Source organism: Chelon labrosus, assembly GCF_963514085.1.
Source record: "Chelon labrosus genome assembly, chromosome: 6".
Taxonomy (NCBI): Eukaryota; Metazoa; Chordata; class Actinopteri; order Mugiliformes; family Mugilidae; genus Chelon; species Chelon labrosus.
The window spans coordinates 10,572,824-10,598,675 of record NC_140342.1 but is presented as its reverse complement, the minus strand read 5'-3'; the positions used below and the strand labels follow the sequence as shown (position 1 = coordinate 10,598,675).

The window sequence follows — 25,852 nt, the reverse complement described above, 5'->3', positions numbered from 1 at the left end:
TTGGTTCAAAACAGCAAAAACATGCACTTCAAATACAACATAATATTTTCAAAGCACCTTTATTCATTCATTTTGTTCACATGTTTGGGAAAGGGTGTAAAGTTTATTGAGAAGCAACATTTAATTTAATTAAATGAAAATAGAAACAGACACTATTCTTTTTTCTTGAACACTTGAACACAAACTACATCTTCACATGTCAGCTCCTGTAGAAGAAATTGAGTCTGTTGATGTTATTTAGCAGAGGGAATGTTTAAAAAAAAAAAAGCAATTACACTGTTAAAGCTATCCTTTTTCATACTTTCACAAGAATCTAATTATCCAATTCATTCAACCCACCAGGTAGAGTTTGTCCCCTTCGATCCAGTGTTTCCAACCACGGTTGGCCTTCTCTCCTTTCTGAATGCACACCAGCTTGTCCCCCTCCCAGTTCACCAGACTCTACAAGACAACATATAATGCAATTTATTTAACACTTCACTTCATTATAACTCCTTAATGTGTTTTTGACTGAAGACTGAAAAATAGGAACGTTCTCAGCGGATAAGCTTACATGACTGATTTTGTTATTCACTTTACCATCTGAAAATGTTGTTAGTGTAGACTTTTTACAGGTATCCTCTTTTATGTATTTTCTTTTATGTATTGACACAAAACATCCAGTAACTTGGGGACTAGTGGTTAGAGAAACAGATTTGGGACTGTGAGACGGCCGCTAGTTCAAATCCCTTCTTCTACAATGGCTGAGCATCTAAAATACCGCATGTGTTGGTCGATACTGTGTGTATGAATAGATTGGTTATATGCAGAGAACACATTTTGGTATGAGAGATTAATAAAAGATAAAATACATGTATACTGTTTATCTATCTATCTATCTATCTATATATATTAATCAGGCATAACATTATGACCACCTTTCTAATATTGTGTAAGTCTCCCTTGTGCCTCCAAAACAGTTTTGATTCATCAGAGAATGGACATGGGCCTTGTGAGGGTGTCCTGTGGTGTCTGGCCACAGAATGTTGTTAGTGGGGGCCTTTGGGTCCTATGGGTTGAGGGAAGGGGCCTCTGTGAATCAGGCTTGTTCCAGCGCATCCCACAGATACTTGGTCAGTTTGAGATCTAGAGAATTTGGAGGCCAGGTCAAGACGTTGTGCTGTTTTTCATCTGTTTTGAATTGTTCCTAAACTGTGTGTGTCTGTGTCAGGCTGCATCCTGCTGGGGATGGCTGCTGCCATCAAGGAGTGTCATTGCTATGAGGTCGGGGTGCCTGGTCTGGTCTAGGTGGGTGGTACATGTTTAAGATATAGTCACACTAAAGCCAGGTCCAAAAGTTTCCCAGCAGAACACTGAATTGTTACAAGACGGTCAATGTTATTAACTTCTCCTAGTCATAATGTTGTGGCTGATTGGTGTGAAATATTTATAAATAAATGTGATTATCATGTATTTAACTAACTTTAACTAAAGCTGTCAATATCTATCCATCCATGGTCTATTACCACTTATCCCATAGATGCAGGTGGATGGGCAAGAGCCAGGATACACCCTGGACAGGTCGGCAGTCTATCACAGGGCAAACACTAAGGCAAACAACAATCCACACTCATGTCCACACCAATTTAGAATCAGCAAATAACCCAACACGCATGTCTGTGGACTGTGAGGGGAAGCTAGAGCACCCGGAAAAAACCCATACAGGCACACAGAGAACATGCAACTCAAAAAGTCACCAGCCAGCCAACAGGTTAAAACCCAGAACCTTCTTAGGGGATGACAGTGCTAATCATTGCTCCACTGCGCCACCCAGCTGTGACTGTACTGTCACTAAATAGAGTTCTTTATAAATTCAGTAAAAAACAAATAAACCGAGGACATTTTGTCCCGGGAACTTCTTACAAAGACCAAAAGGTTCCTTCAGACCATGGCCTACATTTTATTTACACCTTTGAATATTATTATTATTCTTGTTGTGACAATGCAACAGCATTAAGTATGGAGGAGATTCAAGAAGTGCTGCTTTTCCTGATTGTGATCTGCTGTTTTGAACTGGGTGTCATACAGACTAACAGCGGCAGCAAAGCGGATTCAACACACCCTCAATGCTAGACTGAAAGCAAACACATTCTAAGAGCTATTGTGAAGACTGAGACAAAAGAGCTGAGGCTTTTTGAGGAATAATATAGTCTCCCCACTATTTTATTCAGACACTGGTTCCCTCTGTAGAAACACACATAGACAGTTTTAAATAAGGAAACCCAGTACAATTAAAAACATGACAGGACAACTGATCTCTGTTTCCTTTTATTACCGACACGCTAATATTAAGTCTATTTTCATTGCTGCTGTTAGACACAGAGAGCCTAGGCTAGTGATTACCACGGCCACACAAGGACAAGTCACTTGTGGACACATGAATCTCATGGATCCATACAGGAGAGGTCAACCCACCTTGATGTTTCTGTTGTCTAGTCCCTTGGTGTGCTCATCAAGCTCCACCCCTACGGTGAAGGCGAGCTCGTAGTTCCTGAGGGTGCTCAGTGTTTTGAAATTAAACTGGTCTCCATCTTGGACAACCACTTTGGTCTGAGAGAGAGAGATGGCTATTTTCCTCGTAGCAAAATCAATATCTGGGATGAGAGTGGAAATACTTGATCATACAGCCTATATCATAACAGGAGCTGGTGACTTCTATTAGTATCAAAAATATAATACGGATACATCCCATTTTTAAATGAGAAACATTTTTTTGTATTTAAAGTTGCACTCAATGTGATTTTGAAAAAATATCTTTTGCATTTCCTCCAAATTAGATGCAAATAGAAACTCTCTCTTAAGAGAGAGCATGGGAGAACAATGAAATTTTTGCAGCTTCTCCGATGTGTCACATCCACATGTAAAACCACATAAAGAGGACATTTCAGACCAAAATTAAATCTGCCATAATTAAAGGTTTCTTACTCAACGCTTTCAAGTAATCCTCAAATTTGTCACTGGTTTCCAGTATCCATTTCCCACTGAAGTCTGCAGGCATGGTGGCAGCTGGTGACGCGGTCGTGCGTAGACTTTGGACAGTGGTCAATAGGGGGAAGGGGCAGGGTGTCCCCTTGCTTTTATATGAGTCAGAGGGCGAGAGGGCAGAGAACTATTGATAAGTGAGTTTACTGCTCGAAGAGGATTGGCAGGGGCAGCTGTTCTGGAGAGGGGAGGGTGGGAGTCTCACCCCTTTCTTTCAGGCTTCATGTGGTCATTGTCTGGGAGGTCACCGAGGATGTGGGTTCCCACACAAATACCACAATCACTTGTTTTCTCACATGCACCAAACACACATGCACGCAATGTACAGACAGGAGAAGCTATTTTGTAACGCCCTTTTCTCTTTATCTGAGCTTTGTCGGTGACTTTGAACTTTGGACGTGAAGTTCTGTATAAAGGAAAAAATGGATGTTAGGAAATAAAATGAACACGGGAGCAATATCTCAAATGTGGTTTCTGGAGAATTGTTTGAGACATATGAGTAGGATTTTTAAAAGATCCCCTCCAGCTGTAAACGCTGTAGATAATATTTCTATCATCAGCGGATCAATGGAAGGAAATGTCAAACTAATATCCAAGGGAAGTGACATTAAAAGCAGAGGACTCTTTGAATTTTCAAATGTGATTTAAAAAAAAAAAAAAGTTGAGTAATGGACTTGCAGCCCTTTCAGCCCTCGAATTTAGAGCGAGCTTTTTATTCAGAAATAAATGTTAATGTGGTTCTTTGACGTCAGACTCAGCTTCAAACCCTCCCTGAGAGCATCATCTTTCAACCACTCAAAGCAAGAGCGGGTAGGAATCAATGACGACCCCCTGGGGAATCGCAAATAAACAGAGCCGGCAGGTAGACGCCGGGATGGTGGCTGGGTGTAGCAGCATGAGGCAAGACAACGGCGGAAAAGTATGAGCAAGCAAGTTAGACAGTTCAATTGGCAACGGCGGCGCACAAAGAGAGCAGACAGATCGGCTGAATCACAACACAGCGTGGCTCGAGTTGTCTCGCTCATTCACAAGTAGAGGCCCTCAGATGCACTTGGCTGGAGAGGCCTCTACAGATAAACGGGAATGTTTAACCACTCAGAAAAGACGAGAAAAGAAACACAGTTGAGAACGGTTCCATTTATTGATTGATTCATCTTACTATCAGTGGCACAGTTCCAAGGGAATTGGGAGGAATATTTACATACATCACGTCCGATATAGATTCTGTGACAGCCAAACCCAGATCTCACTGTTTTCCATTTCATGTCAGTGCTTTGCTTCATCAGATCGGCTACAGCCAGCAGCGTGCATGCGTCCAGCACATCTAAACCTGCTCATCAAAGCACCCACCCTGAGACAAACGCACACACCGACCTGCCCCTTTGTACTACATGCGAATTGGCTCCGGTGAAGTAATTCAACCTCAATCCTGATGGAATATAAATGTGTGTTTGGTGAAAATAAAATATATTCATGACAGGAACGTGGAGAAATGGAGGGACCACAGGAGAGCTGGACGGTGCGTCAGAGGTTGTGTCTGATGTGTCTCCGCGAGCCGGCGTCTGCAGGGGGCGCCGCCTCGTTTAACGAGAGCCAGTTTAGGTCCTCTTGAAGACCTGCTTGCAGACGGCTCCTCCAGCTCTCAGCTCCTGCAGAGAATGAAAACACACGTTGGCATTTTTTACATGTACCCGCAAAAGCTTTGAAGGAAATGCAGACGGGGCCTAATATAGATTTAGCAGGAATTACTTTCGCCGTCAACCTGTTTTTAAGGTCTCATCCTTTGAATTTCTGCAGCTGAGGAAGAAGTGGGAAACTTTTTGCAGACTGAAGACAAAGTGGGGGAAAAGTTGTCCAACTTAGCAACAGTAACTAAGGTTAAGATGGGATAACAGCGGGTCAGTTATTAAAAAGGAAGACAAGGAGGGGGTTTCTTTTAAAATGCAGTATGGGATTCTATATGATCTAATCTACTTGCACGTGTCAACATTTCTGGTTAGGTGCTAATGTATTTTTCACATTTCTAAGTTTAATTTCATGTAGTCTTACTAAGATCGAGATCTATTTTTCAGACAGACAAGAGAACAAGAGACATCCAGTCATCAGATGACCACACACACACACAATAATAATAAAGCTTTAGTTCATTCCAACATTTCTGCCAAGATTGGCGTATAAATATGGAATAACTGAGGTTAAGTAATTACTAGATTATATGGCGTAGTTGCATTAAAAAAAAATATTGAGCTTAGATATTTATGTCTAGGAGTATGTGAGTTTTTGTGACCCACAATTTGTCATGATAATCACTTCATGTTGTTCACTCAATCAAGACCATTTCCCACTTGTTCATTATGCCTCTAGCCTGCAGTACATTTTCCGCCACCAGAGGCCACTGTTGCTCTATCTTCAGCCCCTCTTCATGCTCATGGGAACTTCCCACTAACAACTAATTTCACGGCTGATGATGGAAAACTTCTGTTGGCAGCACTTTAACCAGATATACATTTTTTTTTTACTTTGCTTTGATAGCAGCAGTCATGCTGAGGAAAATCTGATAATGCTGAGCTAATGGAAATGGTAATGTGCTAGTGATTACTTTAAAGTATTTTCTGATGCAAATGCTTTCATTGCAAGCTGCACTGGGCCACAATATGAATTTCACAGACGAGATGTTTTTTTTTTTTGTTGTTGAAAAAAAAGTTCTTTTTGACAGAAACTGGATTTGTCGGGGCAATAAAACAGACGACGTTTCATGCTGATCACGTGAGGAGGCAAATAGAGGAGCAGCAGTGTGTCTTTTCATCATCTTGCATCGGTGCTCCAGCTTGACATGGAGGGAACAGCTGAGCATCAAACCGTGCGGGCTAATGTTACTATAGCTGGAGTCGTGTGTAAAAAATAAAAATAAAAATATATGCGCTGCACATACGGCGCTGAGAGGCATTCTGGATTTGGATTAAAGAGCCCAAATTGCATGTATTAAAATTCATGGCAGGAGCGGATGTTTTCTCACCAGATGAAGCTCATCTCCCTGCACCCAGTGGGTCCAGCCTCTGCCTTCAATCTCTCCCTTCTGCACACACACCAGCTTGTCTCCTTCCCAGTTGATGGTGGTCTGAATCAGGTCAGAACAGAGACAGATGAACGTGTGATAAATGATGCACCAGCAATTGTCTTTTCACACTGACTTAAATATACAGTCTATAATAGGGTGAATAAAACACCCAGTCTTCCGTGTTGCCACTTAAAGTAATTATTCTGATAAAATCTTTGCACACAGGCCCACGTGACTTTCTCTCTTAGCCTCCCTCCAAACAGCTTATAGCTTATCTATAATCAGCCTATCTGCATACAAAAAAGGGTTTTCATGGGGGACCACTGATAATCTCCGATCCTATTCAGTATTCAGTGACACAATCTGATTAAACCTGACTTTGACTCTTTGCATCTTGCAGCTTTCTCCCTGCAGCATCTGACATCGGTCCTCATTACAACAATTCGCCAGAGTGTGAAAAGTTTGAGGAGAGACGTTTTACGAGTGGGAGGAAAGTTTTGCACGAAAAAAAAAAACCCCAGCTCATCATCCTGTAGTCTTGTGGGGCTCCATCGGGAAAATCTGACATACCCACAGGACTTGCAGGCATAGAATATGTCCCACAGGTCCTGCACTTACATCAGTCCAAATACTCACCATGCATTTCCTGTCATCCACTCCGGACAGGTCCTCCTCAAACTCTTTGCCCACGTAGAAGTCCATGTTGTAGTTCTTGAAGGTACTGAGGGTCTTGATGGTTATGTGGTCCCCGTCATGAGTTATGTCTTTGTCGGGTTTCAGCAAGGTGGCAATTTTCCTGATGGCCACATTCACATCTGATGCCCAAAAGCAAGGTGATAAAAAGTGTGACAGAGAGAAGAAGAGACGTTTTTGAGCATTTATACACAAAGGTTTGCATTCAGCCTGACTTATTTTTAGGTAAAGTGTGTTATTTATGTTGAATTTACACACATAAAGAGTATTCAGTAAAAGATCTCAGTGGAAATGACTGGATTTATACTAATTCATTATTCATATTTTGTTTTTAAGAGCTTTGTACCCACTTATAGACACAGATGTAGCTATGCAAACTCATACAAGTTTTTTTTGTATTTTAAAATGTTTTGCATGAATGCACAACACACTTTATAAATTATTTGGGAATGTTGGATGTTGTACTGTGTGTGCTGTTCTTGTGTCTATTTGTGGCTACCTTATGCCCTTTTAAATTGCCCCCTGGGGACAGATAAAGTGATTTGAACTGAACTGAACTGAACTGAATTTGCATGTGTGATCTGAGCTGAAAAGATTCATTCTAATGAGTTTCCCCGGCATAACTTCCTCTGCCCCCTACTCACCTAGAGCCTTCATATAGTCCTCGAAGTTATCGCTGGAAATCATTTTCCAGTACCCGTTCAGATCCACTGGCATGCTGGCGGTGTCTCGGCTGTCTTCCTCACTTTACTCCGTGAACGAGGAGGTCCTCTGTGGAAGGCTGCTTGCGGTGCGAGTGCACAAACCGCCGTCAATTGCCTCAATTTGAACCCACCAAACTTTAATCGGATTACCTGCCAGGTCTCTTTCTTTTTTTTAATGCTCGCACCTCCCTCTTCCCCTCCCACTGTCTACACCAATCCTCAATCCTCACCCCGCTTTCCCTGCACACTGCGTGATGACAGGAACATGCATGCATAACGTAAAAAACACATGCGCGCTTTATGTTGCTTGCTTAGCTTGGATTAGGATCGCACCGACTGTACTGACCTCATTTACATATAATTCCACGTGTGGCAGATTTGGCCTGCAGGTTGGCCCTGTTGTATGAGTTTGCAGTCGTATTAAAAATAATAATAATTATTATTAAAAGATGAATGTGACGGCAATATTCAACAGCAGAATCACCCGAATTTAAAATGATCCAACTGGGACAATTAAAAGTCTCACAAATATACACTGCCACATCTTTTGTCTCGCCTAAATAACTCAATTAATTTGATAACCTCTCTTTTGGGCCAGCTGCGGTCAAACTGTCTTAATCCTTTACTGACTGGAACTGAGGTGAGGACACTTACGCACACACACGGCTGTCTCTGTGAGGACTTTGCCTAACCCTAACCATCTCAATTAAGTGCCTAACCTTTAACCTAAACCTAACTGTAACCTTTACCCTAAAACCGGGTCTTGACTCTCAAACAGCCTCGTAAAGAAGTGAGGACCAAAAAGTCCTCACTTTGCACAAACGTCCTTTCTCAGATGATGTAAAACTCAAGCTGGTCCTCAGAAAGATAGCTGTACAGCGGCGCACGCACGCACACCACCGTCATCTTTCAAAGGATGCCTTTCAGTAGTGCTTTCATTCCATTGGCCTCAATGAGAAAACACCTCCTGTAGCCGAGCAACTGTCAGGATTACTCTAAATCCTGTGGTGGAGAAAATACAGGCCTCACAGACTCAGTGTGTGGATGATAATGGGCAAACTGAACAGATCCAGAGTGACTTGTAGTTGGGAGGCTGCTGCAGAGCACACACATCCCACACCGATGTGAGAAGAGAAGAAAAGAAGCACACAGATTACAGGCTGCAACTAAAAACTTGGTCTCCTAGTGATTAAGACGTACGCTACTAACATACTCCGATCAGGCATAACATTATGATCACCTTCCTAATATTGTGTAGGTCTCCCTTTGTGCCTCCAAAACAGTTGCGATTCATCAGAGAATGGACATGGGCCTTCTGAGGGTGTCCTGTGGTGTCTGGCAACTGAATGTTGTGGGGGCCTTTGGGTCCTATGGGTTGAGGGGAGGGGCCTCTGTGGATCAGGCTTGTTCCAGTGCATCCCACAGATACTTGATCAGTTTGGGATCTAGTGAATTTGGAGGCCAGGTCAACACCTTGTGCAGTTTTTTTAGTTGTTGCTAAACCAATTTTTGTGTGTGTTCCTGTGTCAGGCTGCATCCTGCTGGGGATGGCTGCTGAAATCAAGGATCATGCTATGGGGTGGAGGTGTCTGGTCTGGCCTGGTCTGGTCTAGGTGGGTGGTGTGCCAGGTCCAAAAGTTTCCCAGCATAACATTGTATTGTCACAAGATGATCAGTGTTATTCAGTTCTCCTGTCAGTGGTTTTAATGTTATACCTGATCAGTGCATATAGACATGGTGGATATGTTATAGGCTGGTTGTTTGCTTATTAGACATAACGATCCAGTATTTCTTCACAAGAATCTTAATCTAATTCTGGTAGAGTGGAAAAGGCTTCTAAACAGAAGTTTAAAAATAAAATTGGCATCTGAATAGTTCACTTTTTAGAGGAACAATGTTTTGACACTTCTCTCAAAATAGATGTTTTTAATATCAAATTTATTTTCATAGGATCCAGTTCTCTAGTGTTTTATTTCTTAATTTATATGTTAATGACACTGGAGGCTTTTCTCTGTCTTGATAAAGGTTACTGGACTGCAGCGGAGTGTAAACACCAGGCACAAAGACTGAAAGAAGGCTTTATTGTTACATTCCTCTAAGACAATTTAATCCTCATAAATATATTTGAATGTTGTCAATAAACCACAATCTTCGTAGTGCAGACGAGCGTCTCTGCAGGTGGGATTTGTGTTGAAAAGGAAAAAAAAAACATAAATCAGGAAAAAACACTTCAAAATACAAATGCTTTTATTATGTAAAACTACAAATGATGAGAAACTCTTAGTACAACAACCGTAAGTGACAAAGTGGCACAAAGATGAGGTTCAAGTGTATGATTCAAAAGACAGCAGCATGTATCGATGCTTTCTACTGAAAAGAAGTGACGCCTGGAAGACACACTTTAGACCAAATGTGTTTCTTTGCAGACAGGATGTACAAAACATCTTCCACACTGCAGGAAGTAAACAGAGCTTCCAATCCCTGAAGCACTTCAAGGGCTTCTGCGTTCAGCTTCCTCTCTCAGTCTTCCAGACTCTTTACCGGCTGCTGTGCCTGTTTGATGAGCGGCCTCAGCACCGAGCCCTCGTTTCTCCTCTCGCTGTCCTCCGTATACAGGTTGTGCTGGTGAATGTAGTCTATCACAGGGTCTGGGACCAGGTATTTCACGCTCAGGCCTCGTCTCAGCGCCCTCCGCACCTCCGTGGCGCTCGTCTCGTTCCTCACCCATTCCCTCACGAGGAAAATGTTTTGCGTGTGGCGGGACAGCGTGTCCGACTCGTGCACGGCCCGCTCGGGCTGCAGGATCCCTCGACTGACGCAGACGAGGCCGAAGCGCCCGGCTAACTCCTCCACGTGGTCGTCCCGCCACAAGCCTGGGATCTTGAAGGTGTTGAGGAAATCTGCTCCGCACAGAAGCTTCAGCTGGGGAGATGGATCTGAGAGGACAAATAGAGGTGCAGCTTTACAATATGATTCATTGTAAGCATTGAAATGAATGTATATGATTAATAATTCTACTTCAGTTTAGTTTATAATACCCCCCTGAATTCTTTCTGTCCATTTTTATACTCACTCACCAGTCACCCGTAGAACATTCGTTATCACCTTTCTGGCTGCAGTGGTTTCCTTCAAATGATTTCACTCTTATCTTAATATTCTATGACCAGGCTGTTTACTAAATCATTCATATTTCAGACCTCATCCTGTGTCTCCTTCTGAGCAACTCTGAAGGCAAACAGTGACTTAATCCTCAAGAGGTGTTTGTTTTGAATACATGGATGAGGTCCAGCGGGTGTTTGCCAGCTGGCTGCTCCACAATCAAGCTAAAATTGTTAAAATTGCAGCCCAGTAATAAATGATTGAGTGCCCGTACTGTTCAGGTGAAAAATTCCAAAAATTGCTGATGTGAATAACAAAGAGGAAGTCTAACAAAAATGAAATTACACAACTTGGATAGGTGTAGAGCTGTAGGCTAAAGCCAGGCAAAACAACACAAATTATTCACACAAACTGGAATTAAAATACCGAAAAGAGACTATGGCATAAAATGTCAATTCTTGCCAACAAAATACATATTTTATTATCTGCGTCATCTATGAGGGAATCTCAGGAGACTTCATGTCCACTCTTCTATTTTTCATGAAATTTGTGATCTTCATGCAGAGTTGAAAAAAATAAATAAAAATCAGTAGGGCCCAAAAGATTACCATGCAAATGATTTTGATAAATCATAGATGAAGTTCCTGAATACTGATTGGTCTGTTTTCTGTTATATAACAACGATTGTCTTCACACATGTTATAGCTATGTCTTTGTGGGTTTTTCCATCCTTTGAACATTTACATACACACACACGCTATCCCTAATACTCTTTAACTGCTAATACTGCTAATACTAGCATGATGACAGTGTTAACATGCTACTGTTTAACAGGCCTGATCACGACCATTTTCACACCTGAAGCCCCATTCACGCAGGACTAGTATTACCTGGGGACCTTTAGTAATTTATAATAACTGTGGACTTTGTCTGTGATCTAGTACCATGCAAATCTGTCGTGTTCGTTAAATCACACAGCAAGATAGCTGCCATATTTAATACGGCCAGTGTAATTTAGCATCACTGTGATCTGGTGGGTTTTCTTTCCTTCATGTGCTTCTTCTGCCTCTTTCCTGTTTGACAACTATGGATGCCGTGTTGGCAATTATAAATGAAAGTTTTGACAAGAGGTACACAGTACACAGAAAAAGCAAAACCATTAAGAGAGCAAATTCTCAAAGGATGATGAGATGGATGACATGCATGACAGCTACAGTCTGCAATGTTCCGCTGGGAAACTTTTGGAAACTTGTGGATGTTGCTTAAACGTGTACCAATCACAGTGTTGACCTGGCCTCCACAGTCACTAGATCCCAAACTGATCAAGTATCTGTGGGATGCACTGGAACAAGCCTGATCCACAGAGGCCCCTCCCCTCAACCCACAGGACCCAAAGGCCCCCACTAACAACATTCTGTTGCCAGACACCACAGGACACTCTTAGAAGACCCATGTTCATTCTCTGATGAGTCACAACTGTCTTGAAGGCACAAGGGAGACCTACACAATATTAGGTCATAATGTTATGCCTGATTAGTGTATGTATATAATTAGATTTTATTCATCGATGCATTAATGGTGATCACGTCCGAAAAGGTGGATGTCATGCAAAACACATCGTACCTAGGGATAATGTGAGCAGATCGACATATAACACAGATTTTGCTTATGTGGTGTGAATGCACAATGCTGAAGTAGGAGGTCATTTCTAAATCACATGAGGTCCACTGGTAGTGCTAATCCTGTTTGAATACTAATCTTTAAGTTGCTTATTACAGATAGAGAGAAAGACATTAGTGTTGCAGGCATTTGAACATTTACCTAAGTAAAGGACAAAGTCACACTTTGTCCTGCTGGTGGCGCTAAAGAAAAAGGGAGCGCATCACCAGTGGGATTAAGATTCCCCCTCTGGGGACAATGAATGCACGCACAATAGGTCAGGTCACTCGGTTGAGTAAATTCAGGCTATTTCAGCTTGTACCAAAGTGATGGACTGACCATTCAATGCTGGAGATTACAACTACATACAAAAACACCTGATAGCAGTCTGAGGTCAAAGGGTTTCTAAACTGATCACAAGTTCTTAAAAGTAAGAGGTTCTTACTTGAGAGGGGGCTGGCGTTTCCGCTGTGCGTTCCCATGCTCTGCTCATGCTCTTTCAAAATACGCCCATAATGATACCTGCCCAACAACCACAGGAAAAAACTGTTCATTTTCATACATTTATATGGTAATACACAGACATTTTCCCTGTTCTTGCCTTATCTTGATTTGTTTGCGTCACCTTTTCACTGCTGTTTTCAGCATTTACTCATGACTTCATTCAATATTATGAATGTGCTGCTCAGGCAGCACCTAAACATTACGCTGAATTAGAAAAGGAGAAACAGCCGTGACTCATGGAAGAAAAAAAAAAAAAGAAGAATGAAACAGTGTTTTCAAGTAAAGCTTCTTACAGTTGTTCCAGTACTTTTGAATGAGAGTGTGTTGGGGGAGAGATGATGTGGCAAACCTCAGGACAACAGCCCACTTCATGGCTTGATCAGCAGTGGTGTTACATAAATACTGCTTACAGATGACCAGCTGGGAGCTAGGTGTGTGTGGTGGTGGCGGTGGTGGTGAGGGGGAGTCATCCACTCATGAGGCTGACATGGAAGAGGGAGTCTAAATAATCCGCAACAAGCAGAATGATGCAAATGATGGAAGCCGTAAAGAAATAATATGTATGTTATGTGAATACACAGTGTGAGGAAGAATCTCTCCATTAGTTTCTTCCCCTGGGTCAAACAAACATCGTATTTCTGTCCAGTTAGCGTCTGTGATAATAAATTGGAAGACAGACTCTCCTCTGTAAAGTCTATTTGCTCAAAATGCAGCACCCCATGGCTTCTTCTATTCAAACATATTCTTGTCCTGCACCGCAGCTGCGTCGTCCCCACTAGGCCGATGAATTCAACAGCCAGTGAGAGCCCTTAATTTCACCCCATGAAAAAAAAAAAAAAAACACAGATCTGATTGGGGTCTAGTCTAAGACCCCGCTGAGAGACTAAAACCAGTAACTAAGTGGTTTAATTTGTCCCACAGTGGGAATAAATTATCTAATCTTATCCTGGTTACATAAGCCCAGAGGCTGGCATAAAGAAGAGCTGGCAAAGGAAAGTACAGAAAACTTTCTTTTACTGCTGTAGCACTAGGAAGTGTCAGAAAGAACAAATATTTGTATTTGACTGAAGCAGGATGTAACATGATGCAATAAAAGCCAACGGCAGCTACAGTGTTAGATACAGTATAACCTGAATCTGGGATGTGCTTGAACTTTATCTCCCCTCCCATGATGCAACATGCTACGAAAACCAGGGAATGGCTTTAAAGATAATGCTTTAAGGTTCAGATACTAATGCAGGGCAATTTCAACTCACACTATAGTAACCAGGTCCCAGTACTTTGTCTAGCAACATTACGGATACCAATATACTGATTTAAACCTGTACTCAGGCAGGTGGTGGCAGTATGTGGTGGGTGAGCAGCATCTCCAAAGCAGCTTGCCAGCAGACAATAAACCTCAACTAGAACACACATTTTAAATATGCAGCATAGAAGGCATCCAGCTCAACCAGTGCTGTTGCAGGAGGTTGGTTTGATGAAAAGTGGTATTGGTATCTCTAGTTTGACCATCTAACGCAATGAGCTTTCTCTCTACTCTGCACAAAATGACATTATTGTGAAGAAAATCTCCTTACTGAAGCACTCTGTGTTAAACAGCGAACGGCCAGGGAATTACTGGCAACTTATTAAAAACTTGCGTAATAGTGGCTGTAATTATGAGTGAGGTGCTTTGACATTAAGTGACAGAAAAGAGGAAGCATAAATTCAGCGCCTTGCAAATTCTCCCCCTGAGAAGCTTATATTTCAAACACAGATTTATTTTATTTTTTATTTTTTTTAAACCTAACCTTGCCGTGAGCTGGTTTTATACCTCATAGTGACCACCGTCTCCGTCCAGTCTGGCTGCTGGCTCTCCCATCCATCAACTGTGACCCAGTTGGAGCTCTGCAGCGCGAGCTTTGCCATAGCAATGCGATGCTTAGCCAGTACCAGGCCTTGTTTTCCGTAGCCGTCACTCACTGGAGACACGATGCCACCCACCACCTGGTACCGGCCTGAAGGAAGAGAAGATTAACACAGTTTTTCTGGGTCATGACAGCTGATAAAGTTACTGTTGTTAAAATGGGGTGATTAAGGCATTAAACTATTACTTATAGCTTATACTGGGCAATCTAATTTTAGGATTTAGAAAAGGCTTTATAAATTAGCAAAAATAGCAAATGCAAAGTGTATAATTCTTGAGTGAACTTGAGTTAACTGAGTAAAACAGATGTATACGCAAGTGCTGCGCAAACAGGAAATAACAACAGCCCCAACAGCTTACAACAATTTCTGATGGTTAGCCTGTAGCTAGTCAGCTGATGTCTTAAAGGTAATGGGTCAAAGGGAAACAGTAAGAGCATTAATGTTCCTGCACACTGAAATGCTGTGCTATGCACACATTCCCAAAGGTTCTTAGAATAAGAGAGCTGACTCAGGACTCAGGATGTAATTCACATGGTTAGATGATGTGTTTAGGACCATGTGGTTAGGCCTGTGCTCTCATTCAGAGCAGCTTTAGGATACATGAGTATTTTCATCTACTCACTTTTCGGATATCTATGAGTTGTTAAGAGCTCCATTAATAATAATAATAATAATAATAATAATAATCTAATGATGTCATACATAGTAATATATCAATCCAGGACAAAGGACAAACCGAATACTCTACCCTAGTCCTTTAACTACTTTTACTTATGTAAAGTTTGTGGCTTCCCATCTCCTCCTTCCAAAGTATTGTTCAACCCATCTTGCGCTAATGTTGTACCTGTTTTATCAGCAAACTCATGAGTACAATCACCAGTTATGCCAAGATAATAGGTCTTAGTCCTGCCCTTTGGACACAAAGTATAGGACCCTGAGGTGCAGAAAAAATTGCTATCTCTGGTATCTGCAGCCACAGCAGCCCTTAATAAAAAGGGACCACACGTCTTGATTCCATACTGTTACATTGCACCTCATGTCTTCCTGCTCGTCAGCGTTGGATGGTGACATATAAACCTGACATAAAGAATTTCTCCTTGGGTACTACTAACCAAACAACTTTTCATGCAGAACTTTTATTACTGTATTAGATGTTTTACCTCAGTAAATGACCTTAATACTTATTCCACCAGTGCTAAAGAGAGATTTATCCAAACAAGGGTCTGAGCGGAATCAGAATTACCGGTATATACTAGCGTTGTTTGCAGTTTTGTAAAGTATCAATAAAATAAAACCTTTTCTATGCAAACTGCAGTTTGAAAAACAGAATGTTAAACTATAAAAGCCGCTGTGACACGCTGTATGCTCCCTACTTTCACACTCTGCAAACACACAGTTTATTTTGTATTTAACCTGCTCGTAAAGCTAATATCTGTGTTTTAGCTTGTTAACCTTTTCCTGAGCAAGTCTTTAACTTTGCATGTCTGCTATTTGGCGCCGTACGGGTGTCTTTGCTGTGGCTGCTATAAACGAAGTTAATGAGAGTAGTGAGACTGAATCAAACAGTAAATTTGTTAGCCATAAAATAAAAGCAATGAACTCAGTAGAGCTGCAGAGTTCTTCTGTAGATACGTCATATCTCATAATGCCCTTTATAATGCACTTGTTTTAATTGCCACTTGGTTTATTGTAACTTCAAGGACTGATCTATTCAAACATTTCTATTATTTGTCAAGTAAATCCCCAGCAATCAGAAGGCACAATGTCTGGGATGTCCGGATCTGACCTGTGCTGTGCATGTGGTCTCTGGCGAGCTCGAACAGCCTCATGTGTTGGTTGGTGATTGGATTAAAAGAGCCACAGGCCAACAAGACTAGTGGAACCCGACAGGTGGCCATCTTGGTTAACCCCCTCAAAATGTGGTCCAAGAACCTTGGAGTAAATTAGATGAAGTGTAAATCACATCATGTAATTCAGATAATGGTAACAGCATTTGAGGAAACTAACAAACAAGAAAGAGACGTTCTCTTAAATGTTCTACAGTTTATATGACCATAGATTTCCAATAGCTAAAAGCAGTTCTGTACTTGCAACATTTTGCACAGGCTTAGCTAAATTGCATTTTTATTTGTTTGCATCCCATAGCAACTTACAAATACATGCGACCCTCAGAGAGAAGTAAGTGTTCCCACTCTACCCATTCATCATCAGAACACCAAGGGAACTTAGGAACACCAGCAAGAAGGAAAGGTGGCGGGATTTTGCAGGAGTTAGTCAATTGCAGTGTTTCAATGTCCATGTTTGTGTTTGTAAAGAGTCTTGAGGGAAATTAACACCAGCCAATGTTCAGCTTGTTTTTAACACTCCAGCCAACATCTCACCCACTACTACAAAGCTATGTAAATTTATTTGCACTAAAAGATTAAACAGACACACAACAGTAATGGAATTTCTGAACAGGAAGCCCACGCCCAGCAAAGGCTTTAGAAAAAGGCTGCTCACCACGATGAAGTTTTAGTATGGATGTGGGCTTTACTCAGTCATGCTTAAACTTTAATAAATTAGGATATTCTAGATTATTTTACAAACATACATCTGCCTCATTCACCCAGACTATCACAATAAGTAGCCTACACTTGCACCTACACTCACTTGCCGTTTCTTTAGGTACACTAGTGACAACAAATGCATTATAATGTAACAGTCCTGCACTAAATCTTAGCACCACAAAGGTTATGGCATTCAGCATTTGTTTAAAGTAACCGAGGGAGCTGCTGATTCAACTGTGTTGTCATTTTGGAGGCTGAGGTTTGTAGTACTATTGGAGTGTGTTGTTACTGTTCTGTTGTCAACCCCTGTTTCAGTCAACGGGCCGGGCTAAATAACAGAATCCCTTTTGTGTTTAATTAAATGCAGTTTAATAGCACCACAAACTGCACCCACCAAAATGATCATGCAGTTGAATCACCCCATTTCTTACGCTGTTTCAACATAAACTGTCTTGGAGCTAAGACTGTTATATTAGTATGCATTCATTTTCACTAGTGTATCCACTGAACTGGCAAGTGTGCATTTAAATAACTGTAACACGTAAATTGAAAACAGTGTTATAATGTGCTTCTAACTGTACAGTATGTTGTTTCACAGTACAAATATGTTCATAAAATAAGAAATCTTAAACATTATGTAAATGTGTGGGGACATGCATAGCGTAAGAATTACGTAAGACTGTAGGAGAAGTGCAATCTACAAGAATAACGTATTATTATTATTATTATTTTACAATTATCAGCAGTTTAAGTTAAAAACACGAACAACTTTAAATGAACGGAGACAGTCTGTTTTGACATTGAACGTTCGGTTAAGTAGCTTAGCAGGCTAAAACAAGCGCAATGCGACAATCAGATATTTAGTTGAATGTGACAGTAAAACAGAAATGTTTCGCATTCAAATGGCTCTATTATAAATACATCATATTTAAACGTAGGAGTGACAATTCGTTTGATTACCTCCTTTTTCACATTGTTGACGTTTGACCAATGTGTCACACTCATTCCTTTCCCCCGTCCTGAGGAGCTGCCGCTCGGTGGTTCCGCAGAGAAACCTGGCAGAAGTGTGACCCCTGGCGGATGAAGATTGAAGGGTAAAATTAACGGAGCTCTCCGTGGTGCTGAAGCGTTGGCGAGTGATTTGACACAGAAATGACTCAACGCAACTTACCTATTAGCCACTCGTTTGAGAGCTGCAGCCCACAGTTGCACACAGTTTTAGTTTATCCTTGTGACTCTGTGGGTGGTGACAGTGTCATCCCAGAAGAAACTTTCATCTGTACAATCATGAACTGACCTTTACGGCGGTGCAGCATTGTACGCCTATGTGTTCCTGGTAACCTTTCATTCCGCTGTTGTAAACTGCTTGTCAGATGAAAAGGGGGAGCGCTGTCAAACACTAATTGACTGTCTGTAGAGCAACTTGCAACTGATTGCGAAAATGGTTGTACAAGAAATGGCCTTTCCAATGTTTTTTTTCTCAGAGGGACAACAGTAACTTTAAAAGAATGTGAGCATTTAAATAACTGCTATGACATTTCTCAAACTGATGGTGAAAAAAAAACAGTTCACTTTTCCCCAGTAAGGACTATCATAGCAACAAGAACTGTGCATGCATGCATACCATTTGCGGATGCACAGACAGGGAGCTACATTTAGTCACATTTTTGCCATTTTTATGATATAGCAGATACTGATGGTAAGATGCATCAGTGACGGCCCTTCATGCCAAGCAGAGTGGAAGTTCACACGAATCATTGACGTAAGGGATAATATCGAGGTAATGTGGTATTAAAGGTAAAGTGCCTTTATTGTACTTGCAAAATTGCTGGGGTTGCCCCAAGGGTATAGTATTTAAATGAGTGAAATAGTTAAGATAAATTATTTAGCAGTTGTAAACTGTGGGACAATTTATTATTCATAAGTTGTTTGGGCTTGCTAAGGAATGCCATGGAAGTCATAAAAAGTCATAAAAAAACTAATCTTGCATACTTTGTGTGATGCATTAAGAGGAAAATATGTATTTGTCAATAACATGACATGCTATGCTCCTGTTTCTTGCCCAGAATAATGGTTGACCTAATGGCTTAGAAGGATTGCTAGTGTGTATTGGGAAGCCTGTCATGTGAGTTTCTGGTAGGGACCACCCATAGATGTTACTAATAAAGACCTACCAGTCAGTCAGAACCAAAGAAGCCCCTTGGATGAGTGGTAAAATATTTTTAAGAAGACTCAAACAAGTCCAGATGCCTTTGTTTTGACTTTGTTTAGAGATAAATTAGAAGGATGTCTGCTCACTACTCCATCTTTCCCCCAGTCACTGCTTTTCTGTAACTTAGCTGCCATTATCCATGGGAACTGCCAGCTGGGAGTATGTGTAACTAATTACATGTGAATATAAATGTGGTCCTCCACGTATTTGCCTGCTTCCTTGCATGTGTGCTTATGTGTATGTGTGTGTGTGTGTGTGTGTGTGTGTGTGTGTGTGTGTGTGTGTGTGTGTGTGTGTGTGTGTGTGTTCTATCTTCGCTATCCTCTTAACTCACCCGAGGTCTGCCCCTCTCTCTAATCCCCAGAACACACACCCACACCCAACAGGAGAAGAAGCGCAGGGGGATAATTGAGGAACATGTGGACGTTTGAGAAAACCAGCGATTCTGCCACGGGGTGAAAACTGAAAGACTAAAATTTGTGAGGGGGAGTATAGCTGCTCTGTTCTTGTTAGGAGGATACAGCTAGAAAAACATCACAGTGCAGCAGCTGCTTCATTCGATTATGAAAGGAGCTCTACGAAAATGCAAAACCCCACCGCTTTTTTTTTTCTTTTTACATTTATCAGAGGTCGCACAAGCAAAACAGGCAATTAACTGATAATAAACTGACCTAACGATGCCCATGGTTGCTCACTTATCTAAATAATTAGCTAAACATCTGTAAGGTGCGACACCTCACATACCAGTCAGTCTAATCTCACATTTTTCTTATTATGTATTACGTGGTAATTTCCAGTTACAGGACCTCCTGTGTGTGTCATCACACACCCTCTCCCCTCTTACCACCAAACTACCACCAAACACTTTCACAGTCATTTTGTACAGAACCTCCCTACATCCCCTCCTTTTTTGTTTACTCTTATGTCAAGCTTGCTAAATAATACCGGATTACGCCGGAAAATAATTATTTTATTCTTCAACGTAAAAGTGCGTGTGTATTTTCAATCGTGTAGGAAAATAACGTTTTACATCCCCTGTAATCATTAGAGTGTAAAAACACGTTGTTAAAGATCATTTTATTTCTACTAATAGGAATGTAGCCTTTCTTGGGTTGCCTTATTAGACATTATTTCACATTAACGGTCGATTTGTTTTCTTATTTTGAAACGAGAAATCCGGAAGCTGGGTTTTGACGACGTTGTTTGAACGTCAGCTTTCCTGTGATGCTCTCTCTCTCTCTCTCTCTCTCTCTCTCTCTCTCTCTCTCTCTCTCTCTTGCTTACATTACCAGTGATAGTCTCTCGCCTGTACCGACGACTCCTCGCGCGGTCGGCCAGTTGAGAACAGCCTCGCGCTCGGAAGGTGAGCCAGGATTCGAGAAGAGGAGCGGACGGGGAGACGTCACCCACACAGCTCGACAAACATGCAGATTCTCGGGGTCCCGTTTTTGATCTTTTGGCTTATCTGGGGCCACTCCTGCGCTCTCGGCGGAAAAGGTAGGAGCACAAAAAAAAAAAAGAAAAAGAAAAAGAAAAAGAAACATAGTGCAAAAAAAAAATGAACTTGGCTGAGAAATGTTTTGCTTTTCTCGCGTTTAAGTTGCACAAGTTAGCAAGGAGAGCGTCAACCGTCAGTTCAACAACTTCCTCGACATTCAGATATAGTTTTCTTAAACAACCATATGTTTATATTTATTTATTTATTCATTTATTTATTTATTTATTTCCCGGAAGTATAGTTGAGTTTGTTGAGGTCCAGGTTAAATTTGTTGGAAGGTGCCATTGGTAGTTTGTCACATGTCGGTTGTTTATTTGAATAGGCATTTCAACGAGAATATGAACATTAGGGCTTCAAGTAGTGTTTTTTATTTTTAATTAATTTGTTAAGATAGTCGTTTGCTAAAAGAAAACAGATTTTTTTGCGAAAAACAACTATTTCCTAACGTCAACTGCAGCTATTTGCACAGCAGCTATTTTTTGTGTTCAAAAAAAGATTTGATAACCTGGAAAACTACAATTTATCCATTACAAAAGACGACAGCAACAAAAAAGAAACTTAAAATTGTGATTGCCAGAGAATTTAGTTTGAAAAATGTTGATCTATCAATTAATTGTTTAATCAACCTATTATTAAGCTCTGGTGAAAGACATAACTCGCTTTGTTGCCAAAGACTTAATAGGAACATACACATGACCTACGCCTCAGAGGCAACCTTACATGGCCCCTTTGCCTTTCAAGTGATTAACACAATAAACAAGACGTTCATAGCAGTTGCATTGTTGGTCATGATTGGTCGGTTTGCCAGTGATCTGAAGATGATTTGTGTATATGATAATCGATTAATGCTCAGGGAAGGCAGGGATGGCCGGGATGCTGTATTCAATCATATCCTCGCCCTGTGATCGTCTCACATTTTCCTCTCTTCCTCTCTCTCTCTTTCTCTCCCTCTCTCTCTCTCTCTCTCTCTCTCTCACACACACACACAGCGCTGGCTGGTGTTGCCTATGAAGGGCAGCAGCGGTTTACACTGGTATTAATTGGGTCTCTGGAGTGAAAGCACTGGGCTGACTGGCTGTCTGCACTCAACCAAACATTATCATTATTTTTCTTGTTTATAAAAGACCTCCATACGACCGGGTGCCAGAGGGAAGCCTAACTAGGTTTAGATTGAGTCTAGAGAAGCGTCTGTTTCTGTAGAGGCTACAATGACTCATTTAGCTTTCAAAGGTGAATGTGATGTTTGAACTCAGCCTTGACTGCTACACTGAATATATATCCACAGTCCCTGGTAACTATGTGGTGTACACTGGGCGGTATCTGTTTTTTTTTATTCATACTTTCATACTATAGCATTCCGACATTTCACCAGGACATGTGGCGGCATTTGTGAAAGAAAAAAAAGACAGAATGGAGGAGCTGTTGTCAAGGCCAAGTTCGCTTTTAATTTTTTTTTTTTCTATAGACGAAGGAATACCTGATACATGTAGTTTTTACATCATTTCGTGTCGAATGTTGTTCAGAGTTATTCAATCCTGAATGCAAAAAAAAAAAAAAAAAAAAAAGTAATGGAATGGATTTACAATCTATGTTATTGCCTTGCTGGTTGATTGCTTAGCCTTGTGCTACCTTCTTACTGTATAAAAATGGAACTACCATGTAATCAATTGTCCTCTGGTTTAGCAAATATACACAGATCTAAAACACCTGCAGTACGTTTATAAAAGTTGCCTAACTTATGTCGATTTGTGCCTTCAAATGGAAATCATGAGCTTGTGATCATGCCATGGGAAGTCATGTACACAATATGCTTGGTGTTTCAAGTGATCACATCTGCTGCTGTGAGTTGTGAGAACAGTTTAGGATGCCAACGACCAGGTAACTTGACATTAACATTTTGCACAGACATAATATAAATTTATAAAGAGATCTGAACCTCACCATGGCTTGTCATCTGCTCAGTTTGGCTTTGTCATAGCTGACCTATGGTGACATGTGTTGTGTACTGCTGTATGAATGCTAATGGAGCAATTCTGTGTCAGTATAATAGAAAAGGAGTGTATGGTACAGAAACACAGTGACACTGAATGTGTTATTTAAATCATAGGTGCGTCATTTTGTCATAAGGCCAAACATTGGCTGAAAAGACTTGTGACTTGAAATGTGTTTGGCTCAATAACACACGGTATGATGTAATTTCCTAACATCTGATAATATGCCATTGTGAAGTACAGCCATTTCCTCTTTAAATTTGAAGAAGAATAGATCAAGGTCTCTGAGTGATGTTTGCCTGTTGTACAAGGCAGACAGAGTAATGTGGAGATTTCATATTTACAAGCTTTATAAGCTCAAAATACAGAAGGTACACGAGACAAAGGCTTTCTGCTGAATACCTTTACATAAGAAGTCAAGAAATAGAGCAGTGCAGACGAGCACCAAAGAACACAGACAGAGAGGATCTGAGGGGTGCTGAAAGAGAAAGGGAGGGAAAAATTGAAAACGAGACCAGATTTATAGGAGTCTTTTCAACAGAGCCATCCTGCTGCATTATCCTCGCCGGAACATAAATCGTGAAAGCGTTGTGGAACGCAGAAGCATAACTCAGGTTTTCCTTTTCTGTGCAGTGACTGGTGAAACAATGTCTGCCTGGAAGTGCTCTGCCCATCCTGTCGTTCTTTTCCTCCTTACTGTCATTCATGCCCCTTTCTCTTCCCTTTCTTTCTTCAGCTCTCTCGGTCGTGCTTCTCTGCCGGTCTCCCTCTTTCTTCCTTTGACTCTGCATCACTCTTTGCTGTTCTGCTCCGTCGAGCTGATGCCATTCAGAGGGCAAATGTCAGAGAGGGAGACAGAGAGAGAAGGGTTTTGTCGTTCGACTCCTCACTTTTTTTTTTCCATGCTTGAACAGCCTTCGTTCTGATTTCCAGAGCGGCCGGCCTCTCTCTCTCTCTCTCTCTCTCTCTCCTCACAGCCATGGATTCAATTCCAAAGGTTTATAGGCTCAAGTGAGATGTATAAATGGAGAGGCAGTCTTCTTTATTTCTGTCATACTTTGCCTTTTCTCATTTGAGAGAGTGGCGTATTCTTACTCTATTCCAGGTACCTCTATTGCCGGCCCCCTCCTTAGTCCCATTTATTTCTCTCTATATGCATCCAGTCCAGATTTACTCCGTGTTCTACCTCTGCTTTAACTTTTCTCTCACCTTTGTAAGCTAGCCCTTCTTTCTTGTTTATGATTATACTGTTTGCATTTAAGAGAGAAGATTCATTATGTTTGTTTTGTGTGAGCATGAGTTGTGACATGAGGACATTTATTGTAAAAGACCGAGCGCCACTGTGCTTTGTACTGGCATTTATCAGCATGTGGAGGAATGTCAGGTCTCTGTGCTGCTAGAAGGATATGCAAATGAGGGCAGATATGCAAATGCACATCCTAATTTGGATGTTAATTACTTAGCACAGCTAATTATAATATGTCTGATGAGGCGTAAGGTGGAGGAGAGGAGTGAAGTGAAGGTGCTGCCACAGGATGATGTACTGAATGTGTGGTGACGAGAGAATGAGTGTGTTGGCTGTGTGTTCGTCTGTGTGTGAGGGAGGGAGTTGCTGGTGTTTGGGGCTGTGTGTGTGAGCCAGTATTACACCAGCTGGTCCAATGGCCCCGCTGGGGTTTTCTGGTCAACACTGCTCAATATGTGGTGGATAAACACTGCATGCAGGGCTGACTTCTGAGAGGCAGCCTCATGCGCTCATCCCCCTGTTATCTTTCTACTGCAATGACACACATTCACACAATTGGACACGCTTGTAGTTTAAAACTATCTATGTAAACATTCACTTTTTATTTCTATACAGTCAATAGCTAAGGTGGTGTAGGAGACAGACAGTGAGAGAGGGAAAACAGTAGCGGGAGAAGAAAGAGGGCAAAGGGGCAAAGGATTCTTAATTTGTCCACCGGACTGTCTGTACGCTTTTGAAATACAAATGTATGAGACACGGAGATAAACTGTATAAACATCGACCCAACATCATCAAACAAGCAGATTATTCAGTCCTACTTAAGCATACATCAGGGTACCTGTGGGAGGCTGTTCTTAATTCAGTGCAAGGAGCAAGTTTCTTAATATCTTCCTCTCATAGGTATATTTTTATTAGTTTCATCGAGTTCTCCTTTGCTCAAGTACAGTTTTTTTTTCTTTTTCTTGCTGTGGCCTGGTGATTCTGTTGTTTAAATATAGCTTGCCTGCTCTTGCTGACACTACAGTAAAAACAAGGAAAAATTGCTTCTGTTCGCTGCAAGAACAGATCCTAGGGCAATGAGACAGAGGTTGAGAGATCCTGAACTTCTGTTTGGGTTTGTTGCTGAAAACTTTTCTCTTGAAGTAAGATAATTTTAGTCGTCAGATAATCGCGCAAAACCACCAGTTTCTAAAATAGCTCATCCCCAGTTACAGTTTGTCTGAATATGACGGTGTTTAACAGCAGCTTACAGACTGAACTGAGAGGCTGCGTGTCCCATGAGCTGGTGTCAGTGAAGTGGTGAAGTGTTATCTATTGTCTCTATGTACACAGCCCTAGCAATTCTTTATTAAACAATAGACCGTGGTCTGCTGTGACTCATGATGAAGCCTGAAGTTATGGAGACATGCACCACTGCACACTGTTTTAATTATAACTCCAATACAAACTTATTAGCCTGCAATATATTTGTACACCTAATAAAATAACGTTGTTTTTTGCATTTAGTTCTAATCAAATATAAGAAATGAAATACACACACATAAAGACGCACGTATGCACTCCCACTCACACACACAAAGCTCTTTTCATGTTACCCCAAACCCGATTGAGTCATCTCCTTCATCTCCCTTTCAAGTTGTCTTGTGTGGGTCTCTTGTATAGTCAGTCCAAAGCGACACTATGTGCTTTGAAATGGCTTTATATATATAT

General features: G+C 41.2%; 4 protein-coding genes across 5 annotated transcripts in view; 1 reads left to right on the top strand and 3 right to left on the bottom strand.

Moving 5' to 3' along the window:
* Positions 1 to 152: 152 nt before the first annotated feature.
* rbp2b (retinol binding protein 2b, cellular) lies at positions 153 to 3,199 on the bottom strand (the record flags this gene model as incomplete). The annotated part of the gene is made up of 4 exons (XM_084547416.1): positions 2,965 to 3,199; positions 2,455 to 2,633; positions 340 to 441; positions 153 to 206 (listed from the first exon to the last, which is right to left on the bottom strand). The coding sequence occupies exons 1-4, from the start codon at positions 3,035 to 3,037 to the stop codon at positions 153 to 155; spliced, it is 408 nt and encodes a 135-aa protein (XP_084403542.1). The 5' UTR covers positions 3,038 to 3,199.
* Positions 3,200 to 4,619: 1,420 nt separating this feature from the next.
* rbp1.1 (retinol binding protein 1, cellular, tandem duplicate 1) lies at positions 4,620 to 7,662 on the bottom strand (the record flags this gene model as incomplete). Its single annotated transcript, XM_084547415.1, has 4 exons — positions 7,417 to 7,662; positions 6,716 to 6,894; positions 6,038 to 6,139; positions 4,620 to 4,670 (listed from the first exon to the last, which is right to left on the bottom strand). The coding sequence occupies exons 1-4, from the start codon at positions 7,487 to 7,489 to the stop codon at positions 4,620 to 4,622; spliced, it is 405 nt and encodes a 134-aa protein (XP_084403541.1). The 5' UTR covers positions 7,490 to 7,662.
* Positions 7,663 to 9,705: 2,043 nt separating this feature from the next.
* On the bottom strand, positions 9,706 to 18,321 carry nmnat3 (nicotinamide nucleotide adenylyltransferase 3). Of its 2 annotated transcripts, XM_084547413.1 has the most exons (5): positions 18,156 to 18,321; positions 16,433 to 16,578; positions 14,552 to 14,735; positions 12,680 to 12,756; positions 9,706 to 10,412 (listed from the first exon to the last, which is right to left on the bottom strand). In XM_084547413.1, exons 2-5 carry the CDS (start codon positions 16,542 to 16,544, stop codon positions 9,997 to 9,999), a joined length of 789 nt encoding a protein of 262 aa, XP_084403539.1. In that variant the 5' UTR covers positions 16,545 to 16,578; positions 18,156 to 18,321; the 3' UTR covers positions 9,706 to 9,996. The 2 variants fall into 2 exon arrangements, with proteins under 2 accessions (XP_084403539.1, XP_084403540.1); XM_084547414.1 differs by lacking the exon at positions 18,156 to 18,321 and having other exon boundaries at positions 16,433 to 16,589.
* Positions 18,322 to 20,816: 2,495 nt separating this feature from the next.
* The window catches only part of LOC311489838 (calsyntenin-2-like), a 133,609-nt gene continuing 128,573 nt past the window's right edge, over positions 20,817 to 25,852 (top strand). The window contains exon 1 of the mRNA XM_084547139.1: positions 20,817 to 20,904. Coding sequence (XP_084403265.1) covers positions 20,832 to 20,904 — 73 coding nt within the window. The 5' untranslated portion in view covers positions 20,817 to 20,831. The remainder of the gene's footprint in view (positions 20,905 to 25,852) is intronic.